This window comes from Apis florea, unplaced genomic scaffold (assembly GCF_048593485.1).
Source record: "Apis florea isolate Af1SG1 unplaced genomic scaffold, ASM4859348v1 contig_3326_pilon, whole genome shotgun sequence".
Taxonomy (NCBI): Eukaryota; Metazoa; Arthropoda; class Insecta; order Hymenoptera; family Apidae; genus Apis; species Apis florea.
In genome coordinates this window covers 528,768-545,832 of record NW_028256739.1, presented here as the reverse complement: position 1 = coordinate 545,832, position 17,065 = coordinate 528,768, and the positions used below count along the sequence as shown (strand labels likewise).

General features: G+C 36.5%; 1 protein-coding gene across 6 annotated transcripts in view; it reads right to left on the bottom strand.

Annotated features, from left to right (window-relative positions):
* The window catches only part of dlg1 (MAGUK family member discs large 1), a 516,408-nt gene that overhangs the window by 443,597 nt on the left and 55,746 nt on the right, over positions 1–17,065 (bottom strand). For all 6 annotated transcript variants that reach the window (XM_086911654.1, XM_086911656.1, XM_086911657.1 and 3 more), the window contains one exon: positions 5,601–5,732. In XM_086911654.1, coding sequence (XP_086767780.1) covers positions 5,601–5,732 — 132 coding nt within the window. The remainder of the gene's footprint in view (positions 1–5,600; positions 5,733–17,065) is intronic.

Below are 17,065 nucleotides of genomic sequence, written 5' to 3'. Positions count from 1 at the left end.
GGAATAGGAAAAAAACTCGCTGTGAAAAAGGTGGGAAGGGGACACGGTTAGGCACCGTGCAAGAAGAATTAATCGTAATTAAAACAAACGGCGCGCCGTAAATAATCTCTGGATGCGAGCCCAGTTTTTTCCCCACTTTTTGGATTTTCCAGGATTTTGGAACGAGCGAGCGGAATTATAGGTAGCGTCGAAGACGAGATCTTACCACTTCTACGCAACTTCTATCAAATTGAGTAGTGGCAAGAATGTATCAATCTGGCAAAATTAATAATTCGTTTTCTATCAGAAATTACGTTGTGGAGACAAAGTTATATTGCTTTTAAGATCTTATTTGCTCAAGAACGAGTTTTTGAATGAAACTCCTTCCCTGATTACATTATTATGAAACGTCCCGCGTGTCTTTATAATTCCGCGTGGTTTAATTTCGATCGTACCTCGAATCTGATCGTGCTAACGAAAGAAACTTCGAATAACTTTGAATACCCGGGATAACGTGTATAATCTCTCTTCGTAATCCGGCTATCAAAAATTTTCCTTTACACGCAAGGAAAATTAGCAACACGCGTCTGAACAGCAAACGATGATATTTCGCCCGTCCCGTTTAAACCGCAAGAGCAAAGTTGTTTCTACACAAGTTTACTCGCCCTAAAGGGTTTCATCGCTTCTTTTGTTACCTCAAAGAAGAGCAAACTTATCAACGTCCGTGTTTTCGTACCTTAATATTTCTCCATTCCTTCTGTTTCCCAGCTATTTTATTTCCCAGAGTCGCAATTCCTTCTCCATCCATTTCGATCCCGTTTACTCGTATTCCCTTCTTATTACAGCGCCGTCGAGCTTTTTATTGATTTATGAATTGATCCACGCTCCCCAAGTCTCCTTACTTTCTTTCCCTCCATTTGCTTTCTTTCTTTCACGCTTTTCCCTTCGCACCGATCCTAGTTTCCAGTAGTTTCACGGCGAAAAGTAGACGATACTCCCTCTTTCCCTCTCTTCGCTTCCAGAGATGGATTCCTTGTTTCCCAGGCCAGCTCGAAGAAAATTTTTATCCGCCGATCGATGGATCGACCTGCGAATTTTCCAAGTGGCGGGAGCAAGCTGATTTTCGAGTTGCAACGAGCTTAGTTTTTCCGTTTAAACACAAATCTCGGCCGACTTGCCGAGGGAAACACGTTTATCGCTCTCGTGGCCGATTCCATTAGGAGGCACGAATGCGATAACCAAGTTTGCGCGTTGATTCGTTAACTCGTTTCTCCGATCGAGAGATTGATAAGATTTCGACGACGAGTGATCGAGAGTGATCGTATCTTCGTTACGACATTCGTTAATGTCAACGATTCTTTTTTCCCCCTTTCAAATTCAAAACATTCCAAGTTTTGAAGACTCGATGGATGGTTAGTTTTCTAATAATCTCGTTCGAGATCAAAATGAAAGGAGTGAGTATACGTATGGTGAAGAGGGAGGAGAGAGATAAAAGGGAAACTTGGTTGATCGATATTGCGTAAACCTGATCTAAACTGGTGCACGTGCGCGAGGACAAGGAGGATTTGTCAGCTGGTCGTGTTTTGCAATGTTACGTCCGATGCATCCACCACCAAAGTGTAAAATACTGCATTGTGTTTATGTTCCACGTCTATGTTCCATATTGCGTCGAACATTTAGCTCCGTGGAGAGCCCGATATACCGGTTTGTCAAATAGATTGTACGTGACCGATTATTTTCGAATCCCTCTCTCTCTCTCTCTCTTTTTCAATTTTATTAAAGCAAAAATACGAATGAGTCGATTTGTCGCCATAGTAAAATGTATTCAAATTTAAATCGGAATTTGTAAAACGGTAATTGACGTGTCGCAAATTTGTCACGCAAAATCGTGTGAAATTATGTAAGAAACAATAGATATGGATTACGAGATTAACGGCCTGGTTTCCTTTAATTAAGTTTCTTCGTCAGTACAAGCTGCTTTGCATACCTGTCTCCTCGAGAAAGCTAGTCCTGTAAAAACGACAGGATCTTAAATCTAAATCCGTTCAGGTTTACATTCGTTAAATGAATACGTATAATTAGATGCGAAATAAGAAAGTTTGACAAATAGTTTCACTTGAAAATTTAAAATTTTTATCCTCGGATCTTAATGATTGCGAGATTCATTTTTAAATAAATGAAAAATACAAAAGAAGGTACTTTTCTTCGGTATTCTTTTCATTTAAGAAAATATATTTCTATCCAACCCCAAAAAGTCGATCGAACAAGAAACGCAACTAACGTAAGGGAATTCACCATTTCTTAAAGGATTTCTAAGGAACAGGAGAAACAGAAGAAATCGAGAAAAATCACGCGGTAATCTTGAGTAGACGCTTTCTTGTAATCTGGATTTCCGATTCTTTTATCCTACGAAAAGATTCCTAAAGCTATAATAATAAAAGATTAGAAACGTCGATGTGTATGTATTTTCGAGTTTTCCCAAGAGAATAACAAGCTCGTTAAATACACGTTCCTCCAATTCAAATCGAAGAAGAAAAACCTCTGTGCAATTTATCTCTACATATAATTTCAACTTTTAGAAAAAAAAATTCCTCTAATCGGGACAAATGTTTATTCGTCAAAGATCAATCTTCCTCTCGACGAGTTAAAATAAACTTCTCGACTTTTGAGTTCTCTAATCCGCAATCCATCTGGATAATCGATAAGAAGTTGGTATCGATGATAATGAATAAGAGAAGAGAAGAAAGCTCGAGAATGATAAATCAAGAATCCAAAACCACTGGAAAATTTTAACTCCAAAATGACTGTATCTTGAATTATCCTCGAGTTTGCTGATCAAGAAAGGGGTCACGATTCACGAGCAACTTTCATCATCTTGTGCCTTTGACAAATTTCACAGAAATCTCGTCAAACACGCGATTCCATCCGCTTCGAATGCGATACTTGTTATTAAAATATCTCAAGAACGAGGGAGGCTCCTTGTTTCTGAATAAATTTCAATAAATTCAAAAAAGTATTTTAAGGTAATACGCTCGTTACATTGTTCATTATATTGTAATGAAGAAAATACGCGAAAGGACGGAGAGAGATTTTTAAGGTGGAGCGTGAGCGATTCGAATTATTCTTTCGACACACGAAAGCGTTAAACGCAATTAAGATTTAGTTGTTCGTCCGGAGAAAATGAAATCACGAAAGCTGGCGTTTCTCTGGTGACTTGATTGCAACTTCAGCAAACGTGCTGTTATGCAACAATCATCGCGACATCCGAGTAAATTAATTTAAAATCTTTCGTTGCCAGTCTCTTAGATTAATTATTTTTCTTATTCGAATTAACCTTACTTTCTATTCTTTCTTCGCATTCGGATATTTATCCCGTTCTATGAGTTTTAGAAGATAGATTAAAACAAATTTGGAATAACGATTCAATTTAATTTAATTTATTCAGAATTATTCAGACAATTCAAAACGAATTATGATTAAATTGTAGGAACGTGTAATTTCATATCGCTATTACAATTTACACACAATGGTTTTTCATTAAGTTATAGCTACAACCGATTTTCATAAAACGAAACACATAAAATAATCGAAAACCTATTCTTCTTCTTAATCTCTAAATTTATAATCCATCGTACTCAATTTTATCCAAAGATTCAAAGATTATCAAAAAGAACAAGCTTGTATAACGAGAAAGTTAAAAATCAGCACGATCTTTGGTAAGATCAAACACACTCGAGCCAGTCTATCTAATTTAAATATCACTCGATATCGTTATTTCAACCGGTTCTCTAAACTTGTGTTCGCAAGTTGTTGGGCGTATAGCACGGCTACACGTTTAGTTCTAAGTTGTAATCTTGTTACGTACTTAGGGTTGCCAACGTGACGCGTAATTCCATGGGCATTGGCCAGGAAATCGCTGCATACGGATCTCCTTCGAGTCATTAATTATCGATACGTTATCCTCGATACAGACAGATCGTTTCTGAGCATCGTATAATTGAAACGATGCAAAAAATCTAATTGAATCTAACGTAATCCAGATCTTCTAGCTTTCAATTTAATCATTTTCAAAGCAGCTGAGCCTGAACTCCGAGTTAGGGCTGGCAAGCTTCTTCTATCTTGCAGCGAGCAATGAGATTGCAAGTTGAATTAAGAATGCGCGCAAATATGCACATCCACGTAATCTATTCGCTGGAATTTCGTACGAAACGCATGGAAAATTCTGAAAATGAAATTGCTTAAAAAAAGATCTCTCTCCAGTATATGTCTATCCTCGTCTGTATTTTTACAAAAGTCTGTATTTTTGTGTAAAAATTTAAATACGATGTTGCATCAATCATCCGAGAGATGAGTTAATTATAATCTTCAATCTCTCTCTCTCTCTCTCTCTCTCTCTGATGTTTATTGTAAAAATTGAAATTCGTCGATTCTCTTTAAATTTAATTTGATTCTTATTTTACTTTAATTTGTTTTAGGCGTTAATTTCAGGTGTTTCGCGTAATATTCTAATCTCGTTAAGTACTTAGCGGAGCTGATATGACGTGTAATCTTGTATCCATTGTCCACGTCACCGATGGGACTCTGGAGGCGAGGGTGTTTCAGGTTATCAGCACTAACAGGCGAGGCGCGGCATAAGGACAACCTATGCACCCGACACAGTTGCAGATGCACCGACTAATCTCCCCCTATGCGAAAGCGTCATACCGTGTGGATCGAATAGGACAATCTGCTTCGCGAACAAACTTGCACGGTTACACGCAATGGGAATCGAGAGGATTAGAAATAAAAATTAGCGCATTTCCATTGCTACGCAACGTCCGTGCTTCTCTCCAGTTAAATCTTCGATCATCCCTGCGATAATTATTTTCTTTAAAAATATGAAAGGTACTCGAATGAGAAAATATTATCCTACGGAACAAAATGTAATTTTTCGTCAATAAGTAGGAGTGTGTGTGCAAAAAGTAACGGACGAAATTATAGAAAAAAATATGGAAAGAAATGTTCAAGTATCGTTCGAAGGCGTCGTTTATTCTTTGAAATGGATTGTTTATCCTTGGAAAGATTAAAAGATATTATTTCGTTCTCGGCGTACGTACGTCCAGACTGATGATAACAAAAGGTTTCCAAAAGGATCGATACCAAGAGAATCGTACGCTCAAAGAATACGATGAAAATCCCTCCCCCTGTGTTCACAAGAATCCTCGATTCCGGATTGAAGTAAAAACAAGGCTCGATATTGCCCCCCTTCCCTCTTTTTCTCTCTTTTCCTCCGCCGCTCGTACAAAGCCTCGGTCAAAATTTCGGACGAGTTTTCATCTGAAAGAGGATGCGAACGGAATGAATCGCGCGGTAAGAGCGCTTTATTCCGAATAACAATGGCGCGAGAAACGTTCGAGAGGCAACGTGCCAGTTCCGATAAATAAGATGAGATTGAGCCCGAGCATAGAGAATGGGATGAGGTGCAGAATCTCTTTGAATCTTCCATGAATCGCCGGAATTTTTCGGATTTTAAAATATCGCCGGGATATAAGAAAACTGATTTTACCGGGAATGGAAGTCGAACGAGCGGAAAACCCTTTTTTAAGGGTATTCGAGATAATATTTTTTAACGAAACACTTACCCAATAACGCCTGGAAGAGTCTGCTTTTGAAGATACGGATGACACGCTCGATGGCCAATCGTAGTTGCTTGTCCTGAGGCCTCGTCAGCTTCGCGTGATAATCTTCGAGGAGCTCTAGAGCTCTGTGAGCCTCTGAAAAGAAAATTACCCTTTAATATTTGAGTAATTTCAATATCCATTCTCTCCTTGATCAGCCTTCAATGGATTATGATGAATATGGTAAATGAGACATGGTGTTAGTGATCAATATCGATATCCTTATTATCAGAGATCACTTTGAGTATTTTGGAAATATGTTTGGAAAAATAATAAAAGTTCCCAGAAATTTTAGCGTTTAATCAAAGAATGAAAGGAACTTTTGGAATAATCGAATATATATTTATAAATTGGATGAGTTCAACGACATATCATCTACAATATTTTTTTAATTATTGTTTTTAAAAAAAAAAAAAAAAGAATGAATATAATATTGTAGATATAACATTCACGAGAAGAACAGTTTATTCAGTTTAATAGATCGAAAATAAAACCATCGAATAAAGCATATAAATAAAATGCAATGGATGTAAAGAACAATTGTACAATTGTACAATGGAATACAATATGAATTCAATACGAATCCATTATAATCACTGAATTAACGTTCCAATGCGTTCAAGTGCGTGCACTCCGCAAAGTGTAAGTTAATCTCGTTGAATGTTGTGTAAAATTAATACAAATTTAAGTGGTGAATAACATATCTCTCCATAAAATTAAAATAAATAGTAGCACGTGTGTGATTGTACGTCGTAATATCGCGCGCCGCCTATTAAAATGTAAATCGTGCATTTGTTTTTCAGACGAGACAAAAGTTACGTGCATAAAGAAACGAGTAACAGGCGCATACGTAAAATTTCAAGAAATAAAAGACACGGGCGCACAGGTGCATCTGATCTCTGAGCGCAAAATGACAACAAGGATGTCGCGTGTACGTGGAATTCTCTACTGGAACAAAAAATAAGAAAAAAAATAATACGGAGGAGAGTTGGCAACGAGGAATCCTCGCATCGAGAATTTCCCTTCGCATCTTCGAATTTTATCGAGAGTAGAAAAATCGCCTTTTTTTTTTAACAAAGAAAAAAAAAGAGAGAGAAAGAGAGAGAAGAAAGAATGGAAAAGATAAAAGAAATCGTGAGTATAGTTAAAATACAGGAACGAATCGATGAACATCTGCAAACCTCCATTCTCTCGCCATTTTCTTGCCATTTTCTGTTCTTGCATTACCTCCGGTAAAAGGCAATGGCGATTCCATAAGAACAGAGAGAACTACTTTAGAATCCTACATGCATTCAGTGCTGATTCACAAAGAACAATGCAAATACCAATGGACTTCTATAAAGATAATCTACAAAGATAAGATCTCGCGTGATCATTTCCTCTTTAATAGTAAAAATACTAAAAAAAAAAAAAAAAGAAACTCTAAAATTTAATATTATTCTTCTCGTTTTTGAGAACGAATGTTATAAAAAAACTTGAAAACTGTTAGAAAATATTCGTCTCAACGTTTAAATCTTCGCAACAGGAAGTATTAGAGACATATTTTTTATCCTCGTTTCTTAATTCAAAACTCTTAAAGAATTTAACCACCATTATTCTTCTGGTCGTGAAATATTCCGTGCACAGGGAAAAGCTTTTACTCCAACTGTCCTAGGGATTTTCGCGCAGCAAGCATTGTTGAAAATCTGCAGATCATCTCGACGATTTCCTTCCGGATAGTTCAGACAGTCGCGGATGAGTGGCCGGCGCACTTGTTGATTCGTACTACTTCCTGGGTGAATTCTAAAGTTCGAGGAAAAAGGATCGATCAGATCTCTCCCGTTCGTACGTTTTCATTCCGTTTCCTTTCGAAGAGTGCCCCCTTTTATTCGTAACACAACGTGGATAAAACCACGCGAATAACGATATAAATATCTCGATCGATGATAACGTGAATCTTTACGAGTCCACCACTGATCGTCACTGTTCCTTCTTATTCTCTTTCTTCGAACAACAAACGCCCTTCGTCCGAATAAAAGTTAAATATAATCGGAATCGAGAATTTTCTTCGAAAGAATCGATCATCGTTGCGTGATTGGCGTGAGGAATTTGATCGATTGCACGAAATCAGACGCTTATTAACCGTTTATATAATAATGGAAGATTGGTTTGCACGATGATTGTGAAACGAATTTTGAACATTTCGTACAGAGCAGCACAACTACGTTAAATTTTATCAACATGATCAGACGAGTCATCGACTTTAAAAGTAGTGCACGTGTTAATATACCTCAAGATCGTTAATTAAATCGTTGGATAGAAGGGAGAACAAGGCAATTAAAATTGGAAGCCACGATATTCAAACGCCGCCCGAAAATCCATCAAAAGTCACGTCATTACTGGGAGTCGACTTTAATGAGCATCTTGTTAACGATGCTCTAGACGACATGATTATCGAATTAGGATAGCGAACGCTCGAACACTCGACCAGCGATATCACGTAACAGAATACGATAGATTCGCGCAACTTAAGGATTAAATGTAAATTCGTAATTACCGAGGATGCTCAATGGAAGGGGTGATAACGAGGGTATTGTTTCGCGGGAGTGAAAACCGTGAGAGACATAGCTTTAACGCGAAAATCATTTTCCAAATAACTGGGATCTTCTAACCAGCCGGGTTAATTATCATTAACTGTTCTGTTAAACGCTAAGAGGGCAATTATCTTAAATGCCCCATTTCGAAAACAACCTTCCTCGAGAACAATTGCAGACAATTCTTTTCTTGTAATTTAAAGTCTAAAAATAAAGGAAAGAATAAATTTTTCCGTGGAAAAAAATAAAAGTAAAGTGCGCTCGAACGATATTTTTGATCGTATATGTTACCAATTGAATCGCAATGTTATCCAATCCATCGTTGATCAAATTTCTTCGGTCAATTTGTGGACTTCTATGGAATCCTAAGTATTTGCCGTCCAATTCATCAATCTTAAGGGGATGAGATTTTTATGGCGAGATTGTTTATTGCGAGATTCGAGCGAGGGCTGAGTGTTTGAGATTAGGGTGCGAAGGAAAAGTGGATGGACGTCATTCGGAGGATTTGGATGGACGTGACCAAACACATCCTGGAAACGTGTATCGCCTTCTCTTTTCCTGAAGAGAAGGAGATATAATATTATTTATCCTATAATTTTTAATTCTAAGATCCAATCTATCCAATTTTACATATTCAAAATCATGCAAATCCGATCGCTACGATATTTTGCATGTCTTCGCTGATAGAATAAAAACTATCGATCTTTTAAATTTATAATTTTTTCCATTAAGATTATAACAGAAGCTCGACAAGCGACGAATCGATAAATCAAAGAAATTTACGAGATATAGGCGAGAGTTTGGAAATGAAAGCGACGACCTACAAGAGTAAAAGTCAAAGTGGCACTTTGATTTCTGAAAAGCTCGGCATACGTGCGTGTAACGAGCGTTCCTTTCCGAGCGATCCATTTTCGCGTCATCCCGGATACATCGTAAAAACGAGAAAACTACTTTCCGCGTAAACAAAAAAAAAAAAAAAATATCCAGACAGGATATGGATACTCTATACAAGAATGTATAGACGTTTCGTGGCGCGTTATAGGTAGGTTTCGTCATAAAACTTAAATCGCGTTGGATGTCGATAATGCGAGAAAAATTTACATAAACCCGTTTAACTGCACGTTAAAATCTGTACATAAATTTATAAACATTATTCTTTATGCGTACCATGTACCATATTTTATGGAGGAAATATATATATATATATATATCTATGTTTCTAAAAAATAATTTTGAACAAGAAATATTTCTATATCCCGATTTTCAAAAATATCTCATTTCGAAAAAAATTTCTAACATCAAAGAATCGAGAGAATTATTTTAAAATAATAAAATATAAAATAATATTTTAAAATGTGTTTCTTAATCATATATAATTCTAAAATACTTTCGATTTTTAAAAATTATTTCAAAATACAGGAAACAGTGATTTATTAGGATTATAAAATATTCAAAGAGGCAACATCGATCCAATCTTCGGCACAAAGCGTGTACACTGGTTCGTGAAAAGATGAAACCCTGTCGTCGTGGCATGTAGCCACGTAGTTCCGTGTAGTGGATCGTGTGTGGTTCAGCAATAAGGAGAAAATTTCTCAGGGGTAATAAGGGAGCAATGGGTGAGTCATCTAGCTCGGTGAAGCAATGAAACTATGCCAAGTACGACCATTTATCTCGGCTTTATGATTCAGGTGGCTATTTCTTCCTCGGTTACGTTGTCTTACACGCGATCCCCAATAATTAACAAAATTCTTTCCCTCCTCGAGATGTACACAATTTTCGGCACGAAATTGTAAAACGTGATTCGTGAAGCGTGTCCAACTTTCGAAACCTGTTTCGTCTCTGTTTGCAAAATTCGAAACTTTTCCTTTTGACGACGAGATAAATTCGAGAAAGACTTAATTAAGAAAACAACACAACTGGAAACAGTGGGGAGGAAGGGGTTGACGACCGGAGGATTTTTAATCAAAGCGCTGCAAAGAGATATAAAAAGATCTCTGCGAGGTAATAATACGAAATTGAGGAAACGTAAGTCGTTGTCGTTGCTCGCCTTTCCTCGTCCTTTTATTTGGAAATTAGCTTATATGGATTCGGATCGTGGGATTCAATCCAGGTTTATTTAAGTGAGATTGTATTTTCGCGAAATAGGTTTCGGAATTATTGAAGTAAAATATTTGGACAATGACTATGTGTTTCTTGAAACTTAATTTCTCAAATAGTTTGTGATTCTATTATGTCAACATCGTCAACTGCATCAGAAATTCAAATTTCCTCGTAACATCTCGAGCGCGAAACCGTGAGGGGTTGTAGCTCGAGTGAGATTACCCATTACTTTACCCGTTAATTTAAATAAAAAATTGTTTAAAAATAGTTTACGTGATATCAACCAGAAATAAAAGTTACCTTCGTGCATAATCCGTAAAAGAATTTGGCACGAATCGATACATGATAATTTTATCCTCGTTAAAAAAAAAAGGAATAAAATTTAAAAATTAAAATTTACAATGTTTTAAACGTTTCATCGTCGCAGTGATTGTAGAGGAAACATGGTCGAGACACGAGTGCCGTAATTCACTTCGATAATTAGCGTGCTTTAATTAGACGCACGTCGGCGAGGGGGAGGGGGGTGGCGTCCTTTAATTATTGCGTGCGAACTGTGTCACCGGCGCACGTGCTAATGAACGACGAAAATAATAGCGCGGCGACCGTCTTCCTTCGTCTGTTTCCGTTCTTATGGTCGTGTCTTTCGTTCGTAATCCAGATCCTGAATTAACGTTTCCCAAGAAAAGCCTAAATTAATTTCCGCGTTCCGTTTCCTCGAACGTTTCAAATTTATGCGCCACGTTCCGTGGCGAACGTTTCCTTATTTTAATAACGCTCGGAATAATAATATTCCATAAATTTGCACTTTTTTCCTTGAAAAGACGTCGCGTCGTTAAAAAAAAACTCTATTCTCTAAAAATATAATTTTAATCGCGATTAAAGAAATGAAAAACTTAGTAGTAGCAAAACTTATATTATTAAATTGTTTCATCTCGAAGTATCGTAAATCTATTATTATTCTCATCACACATCTTTTCATCGAGTCAAATAAATTTTTATAAATTTGATCGTTCCACTTTCTCTACGCAATTCGATTACTCAACTGGGCGAAGTGGTAAGCATCGAAATTTATCCGCCACGGTCTGCTCGTCTCTCACGTTTGTCAGAATAACGTAGAACCCGTACCAAATATCATATGGATTCCTTCTACACACGTTCGAGCGTATAAAAATACGTAGTATCAAGAAAGAGGATATTTTTCGGGTCAAGTTTATGCGAAGGCAGGATACACACGGAACGAACCGCACGAACCGGAACATCTATCATACTTTATGGGTCCGTGTACGAAACGTAAATGGGAACGACGCTCGCCATTTCGAAATCCTGTGAAAAATAGCGGTTGAAACGTCCCTCTGACCGATGATCCATGACATCCTCCGGACGGATACACGGGCCGAAGGAACCCCGCCATCCCTTTAAATATCGTCGTAAATTCGACGAGAGGACGGCGCGTCAAACGGAATCAGAGGACAGGTTGAATTATTGTTTCGGATATACCGTCGAATAATCTTCGACAAAGATTCGATTCTCGAGGTAATCGAAAAGGGATTGAACCCGGATGCAACGGAGGATAAATCGGCGAAGGCTCGAATCAATTCTTCAAGTTCAAGCGGGGAGAATTCGTGGAATACGGGGAACGTTTAATCCGTGCCATCATCGTATTATCCGCCGTCTAGTGTCTGCACCGTAAGATAAACAAGGGAACAGCGGAATACAGATTTTCGAAATTTACGGGCGGGATAGAAGGGGGCGGGGCCCTGTAGTTCTAGAATTATGGAAATTTCGAATAATTGGATCTCATCCCTTTCCCTCCCGGAAAACACAGGGGCGTGAGACAAATGCAGCTGAACGTGACTCGGAGATGCATCGAAATCCGGGAAATTCGTTTTTCCGCGAAGTAGCAACTGTTCTACATGATACAGAGATGGGAATACGCGTTGAAGGAAATTGGTTTACACTGATGAAAAACTGTATCCTTTTTTTTTTGTCGAAGGAGAAGAAACGAACGGGGATACGCGAATGTTTATCGTTGCTATTCGAATCTCGATTGATTAACTTATCAGGGAAGGAAAATTATCGTTTATAGGATGAAAAATTGTATTGGTTTGTCCGAATAAATAAACAGAGAATGTTTTCTTTTAAATATTTTCCACCAAGTATAGAAATATCGCGTTTCACGTTAGACAGGGATTGAAATATATGTTGAAGGAAATTGGTTTACAGGATGAAAAATTGTATTGGTTCCTTTTTGTCGAAAGGGAACAAATAAAAAGGGGGAGGGGAGAGAGATATATACCCAGCATTTCCAAATATTCCACGTATCTTTATTTACTCTTACGATAGAATCTTGTTTAATCAATTGATTAAGGAAAATTGCTATAGGATGGAAAATTGTATTGGTCTCTTGAAAAGGAACGAATAAACAGAGATGTATTTTCGAATATTCGACATATTCGTCGATATATTATAAACAAGCTGTGAGGAAATAATTAAAAACATATTTGTACGCATTCTAATATAACAATTATGGTAAATGCGAAAGGAGGATGGACCCGATTAATCGAGACTCTATTATATAACGTACAAAACCCTTCTGTATAATTGATATTCGAATAGATATTCGAATGAATATAATCGTTTTAATCCGAAAGTATTGTTAATAAATGTTGGATAGAAAGCAAAATGGAACGAACGGGAAACAGAGCATACGAGCGCGTAACAGTGAAACCCTCTAAATAATAGTTTCGTGCTGAATCCCTTTAATGTTTACTGCTTGTTATTGCATTTCATTAATTTCCTATTTTGCTTTCCTACTCTCGCGTTATTACCCGTGAACACGATTCGATAGAAGAAAGGAAAAAAAAGAATATTGGCGAAGAAATGAAAAGAAAAAAAAAGAAAGAAACGAGCAGATAATCTTGAATATTCGAACGGGAATGAAAGAAATTTTAAACGAATCTGCGAATCGAATATTTTCACGCAAAAGAATAGCAACTGCGTCGATTTTAAATTAATGATCAACGATTTTTCTTTTTCCTTGTTGATTTCCTTTTTTTCCGTGTCTTCCAATGTATCGAACGTATATCAGCATTATGGATTCCTCGTCATGGAAACTCTACTTCATGCATTACTAAAAAGATCCATTTGATAGGCCGTCATTCTCATTGAGTGGAAAGTAATTCTTTACCGGCAACCGGGATGAAAATCAGAAGAAAATATCAAACCTTTTAGCCGTGGTATGAAAAAAAGAAGAAAAATTAAAGGTAATAAATTTCCTTGGGGGTCGATAGGCTGACGTTAAGTCTAAGATAAAAAAGTAATTCCGTTCTCCTTAATATTCCGTCCCATTTTTTCTCAATATTTCTCTTTCGTCATGACCGATCACTAAACCTTTCGAATATTTAAAAAATCGACCGGTCAAAGATGTAAAGAAAACAGGAAGAATAATAACAAAAAAAAATGGTCACAATTTTCCTAACAATTTTCATTAGGGAAGAAGAAAAGAAAGAAACTGTATCGTAAAAACTTAAATAAGAACATCGAAGATTATTCTCTGGAAAAAGAAGAAAGAAAAGGGAGAAGAAAAAAAAATACTTGCGATGAATTTTAATTCCTCCTCCTACACGTACACATGTATCTAACAACTTTTACGTGGTTTCGCGAGTTTTCTAATTAACACCGTTCCAAAATGAAACGCGAGCAACGTGACTTATTAAACGTAATCAATTTAACGTAAGTTTCAACTCGAAAGAAAAATAATCAATGTCGAAAAGGAGCACAAAGGAAGGGAAAAAACGAGAAGGCGTAAGTTGAAAGAAAGAAAAGAAAAAAAAGAAGGAAGATGAATATCGACGTAGAGAGAAAGAATTTTACGTTTCACCCTTAAAGTTCTGCACGTTACCGCTGTCGGGAAAGAAAACGGATTCGTGACATCCAAGTCGGCTTTTCCACTTGATGCTTTTCTCCTTCCTCCCTTCCACCATCTTCCCTTTGCGACTCTCTCTTACTTTTCGCTTGCTATTATCTAACTCATTTGTTCGTCACGTTCGTACATATAGAAGGTACATTTGCATCTTCAGAGCTCCCGACTCTACGTTTAAATTTGCATGAGCGACGTATCCGTAATTTAGTATCACAAGTTTCATACATTCGGGCATAAATTATACATATACGATGAATAAATATATCGCTAAATGCGAGTGCCAGTCATCTTTATATACAATATATATCGATATTCGAATTAATATTTAAAGGATAGAGAATTAAAGATGCACACAGATGTTGAATTTTTCATTCAATTTTGATTTGGAAATAAAGGAGGATAAAAGTGATTAAATATGGCTACGTGTAATGTCGATTAAAATTATTACTTTCTTTTCTTCAATGATGGATTAGCACAAAGTTTTAATTAAGCTTTACGTTAATGGATGTAAGATAAGCTTGTAAGCAATTTAATGGATGTAACTGTTGTAATTTTTCCGCTTTCCACCGTCACCCTGCCCCCATAAAAATCATAAATTATCTTTTGTGAGAGACGGAACAAACGTTTATATTAACGTTTATATTAACGTGAAACACATCTTGATAAATTATTTCCTTATATATATATGTGTCCATAATTAAGATTGAAATTCTTTTTTAAATTTCTAGCATGGTTAAATTAAATGCGAAGTCTTAAACCTTTTTAAAGTTTTCTAAGATTTAGAAGAAAGTGAGAAGAGAAATATAAACGATAATAAAAATCTCGAGAGATTTTCTGGAGTCTTTACTTTTCTAATGGTCCGTAAAAGTAGGAAATTTTAATCCGGTGATCAAAGCGATCGGTAGATCGAAAATATCCTTAGGAAAACGGGATAGGATTGTGATCGCTGATTGAATATCCAAATCGATCTTTACACGGACGAATAGATTGCACGATGAAAAAGTAGCCTTCGATAAACCCATTTCGTAAAAAGTTCTATCGAAGAACGAACGAATAACGAACCGTGACTGATTCAATGATATACGAATTACTTTTTATACCTGCACCGTTTAATTATTTTATCAATACCGTTATTAACATTTTAATAAAATATTACTTGATAACATGTGGCTTTGGTAATAATAAATTTGCACTTTTTCTCACTTAAAGACAAATCACGATTTAGTCGATGGAATAAATTAGTTATCTATCTCTTTTCAATTCGATCGAACAGGTGAAAAATAGAGGTGAAAATTCACGACTTTCGACAATTTTAAACTTAATTTCCTCCGCGTGATCATTCTCTGATATATACGCGAACGGCAATAAAGAAGGGTGGCAAGTAGGCACCGAAGGCGATCGTACAAACAGTGCCAATTTAATCTCCATTCTGCGCGCGACAGCTGAAACGATCCTCCGCCCACCGAGTAGTCGTCTGGAGCAACCATAGCGTGAAACCGCGATAATCTCAATGTCCATTTACCCCGATCCCATTGTCGGCCATTGCAAACGTCGTAAAGACCAAACACCAACACGCTTTGAGGCGATTCTTTTTTTCCTTTTCTTTTTTTAAACGTTTCACCAAACGCTATCTATTTTCTATTCCTTCTCATTTTCTGCAAAATTCGTATCTAATCCTCGGAAATGAATTCATTTCACAGATGGATTTGGAAAGGACGAAGCAAGATTCAAATATAATTATCACGTGTTCCCAAACTTTCTTCGTTCTCGGTGATCAAAAGTATATTTCCATTCTAATTGCAAATAAATTTTGAAACAGATGAAATGATAGATATAATTTCGACTAGAAATTGAATATTTTATTTAGTTTAAACGTTCGAATTTCTTTTGTTTCACTCATTAAAAATTTATAATATCAATTTTGATTACAATTTATTTTGTTTAAAATTTTCTGGATAACGAATGAAAAATATATACTCTAAAAATTTGTACAAAACGCGTTAATAAATTTCTTGAAAAGACAACCATGAAATTAGCCAATAAATAACGAAAAACCGAAAGAGACGTACATGTATTATATGACATAAAATATCACGTAAAAATATCATGTAATATTTTTCCCAAATTTTCCAAACAATGAAATCCTACGCACAACATACGTACATATGCACGCACTTTTGACTGAACTAAAAAGAATTAAATTTCGATATTTTAATCCTCATTCCAATCAAATATCACTGATCAGAACTCAATCCAGAATAAATCATCGAGCACCAAAACGAAAATAATCGAAGCTGAAAAAATATATTCAAAATGCCACCTATTATTAAAAAATCAGCAAAAACAAAAACAGCAGATTGAAAACGATTGATTTATCTAGGCGTTAATGTTGTGAAGATCGACAAATAGCAAAATTAAACGATCAACACTCATCATATTTCATTGTTAGAAAATCGAAAGCAATCGAAAAAACAGATTCTCTTTACTCACTCGAAGATTGGATCGAGTCTTCAGACGAATGTGAAAAAAGTAAGAGACTATGGTTCTTCGAATAAATTACTAGCTCACTGAACACTGAAATAAATTTCCACAAACTCGAAAGATATAAACAATCTCGGCCCGTTCGTTCGATTACGTTTCCAGATATAACATTTACGTGTAGACGTAGTTTAACTGCTTCATTATGCAAAACCTTTCGCTATCTTTTCCCTAAATAAGTTTGGGCGCCGTGTTAACGTCCGTTCTCTTGCAGCGAGCTGCTCGTTGCTCGTTTAGCCCTCGGCCGCCTTAAAATAACGCTAATCTCGCCGTTCCCCAAACTAATACGGCCGGGG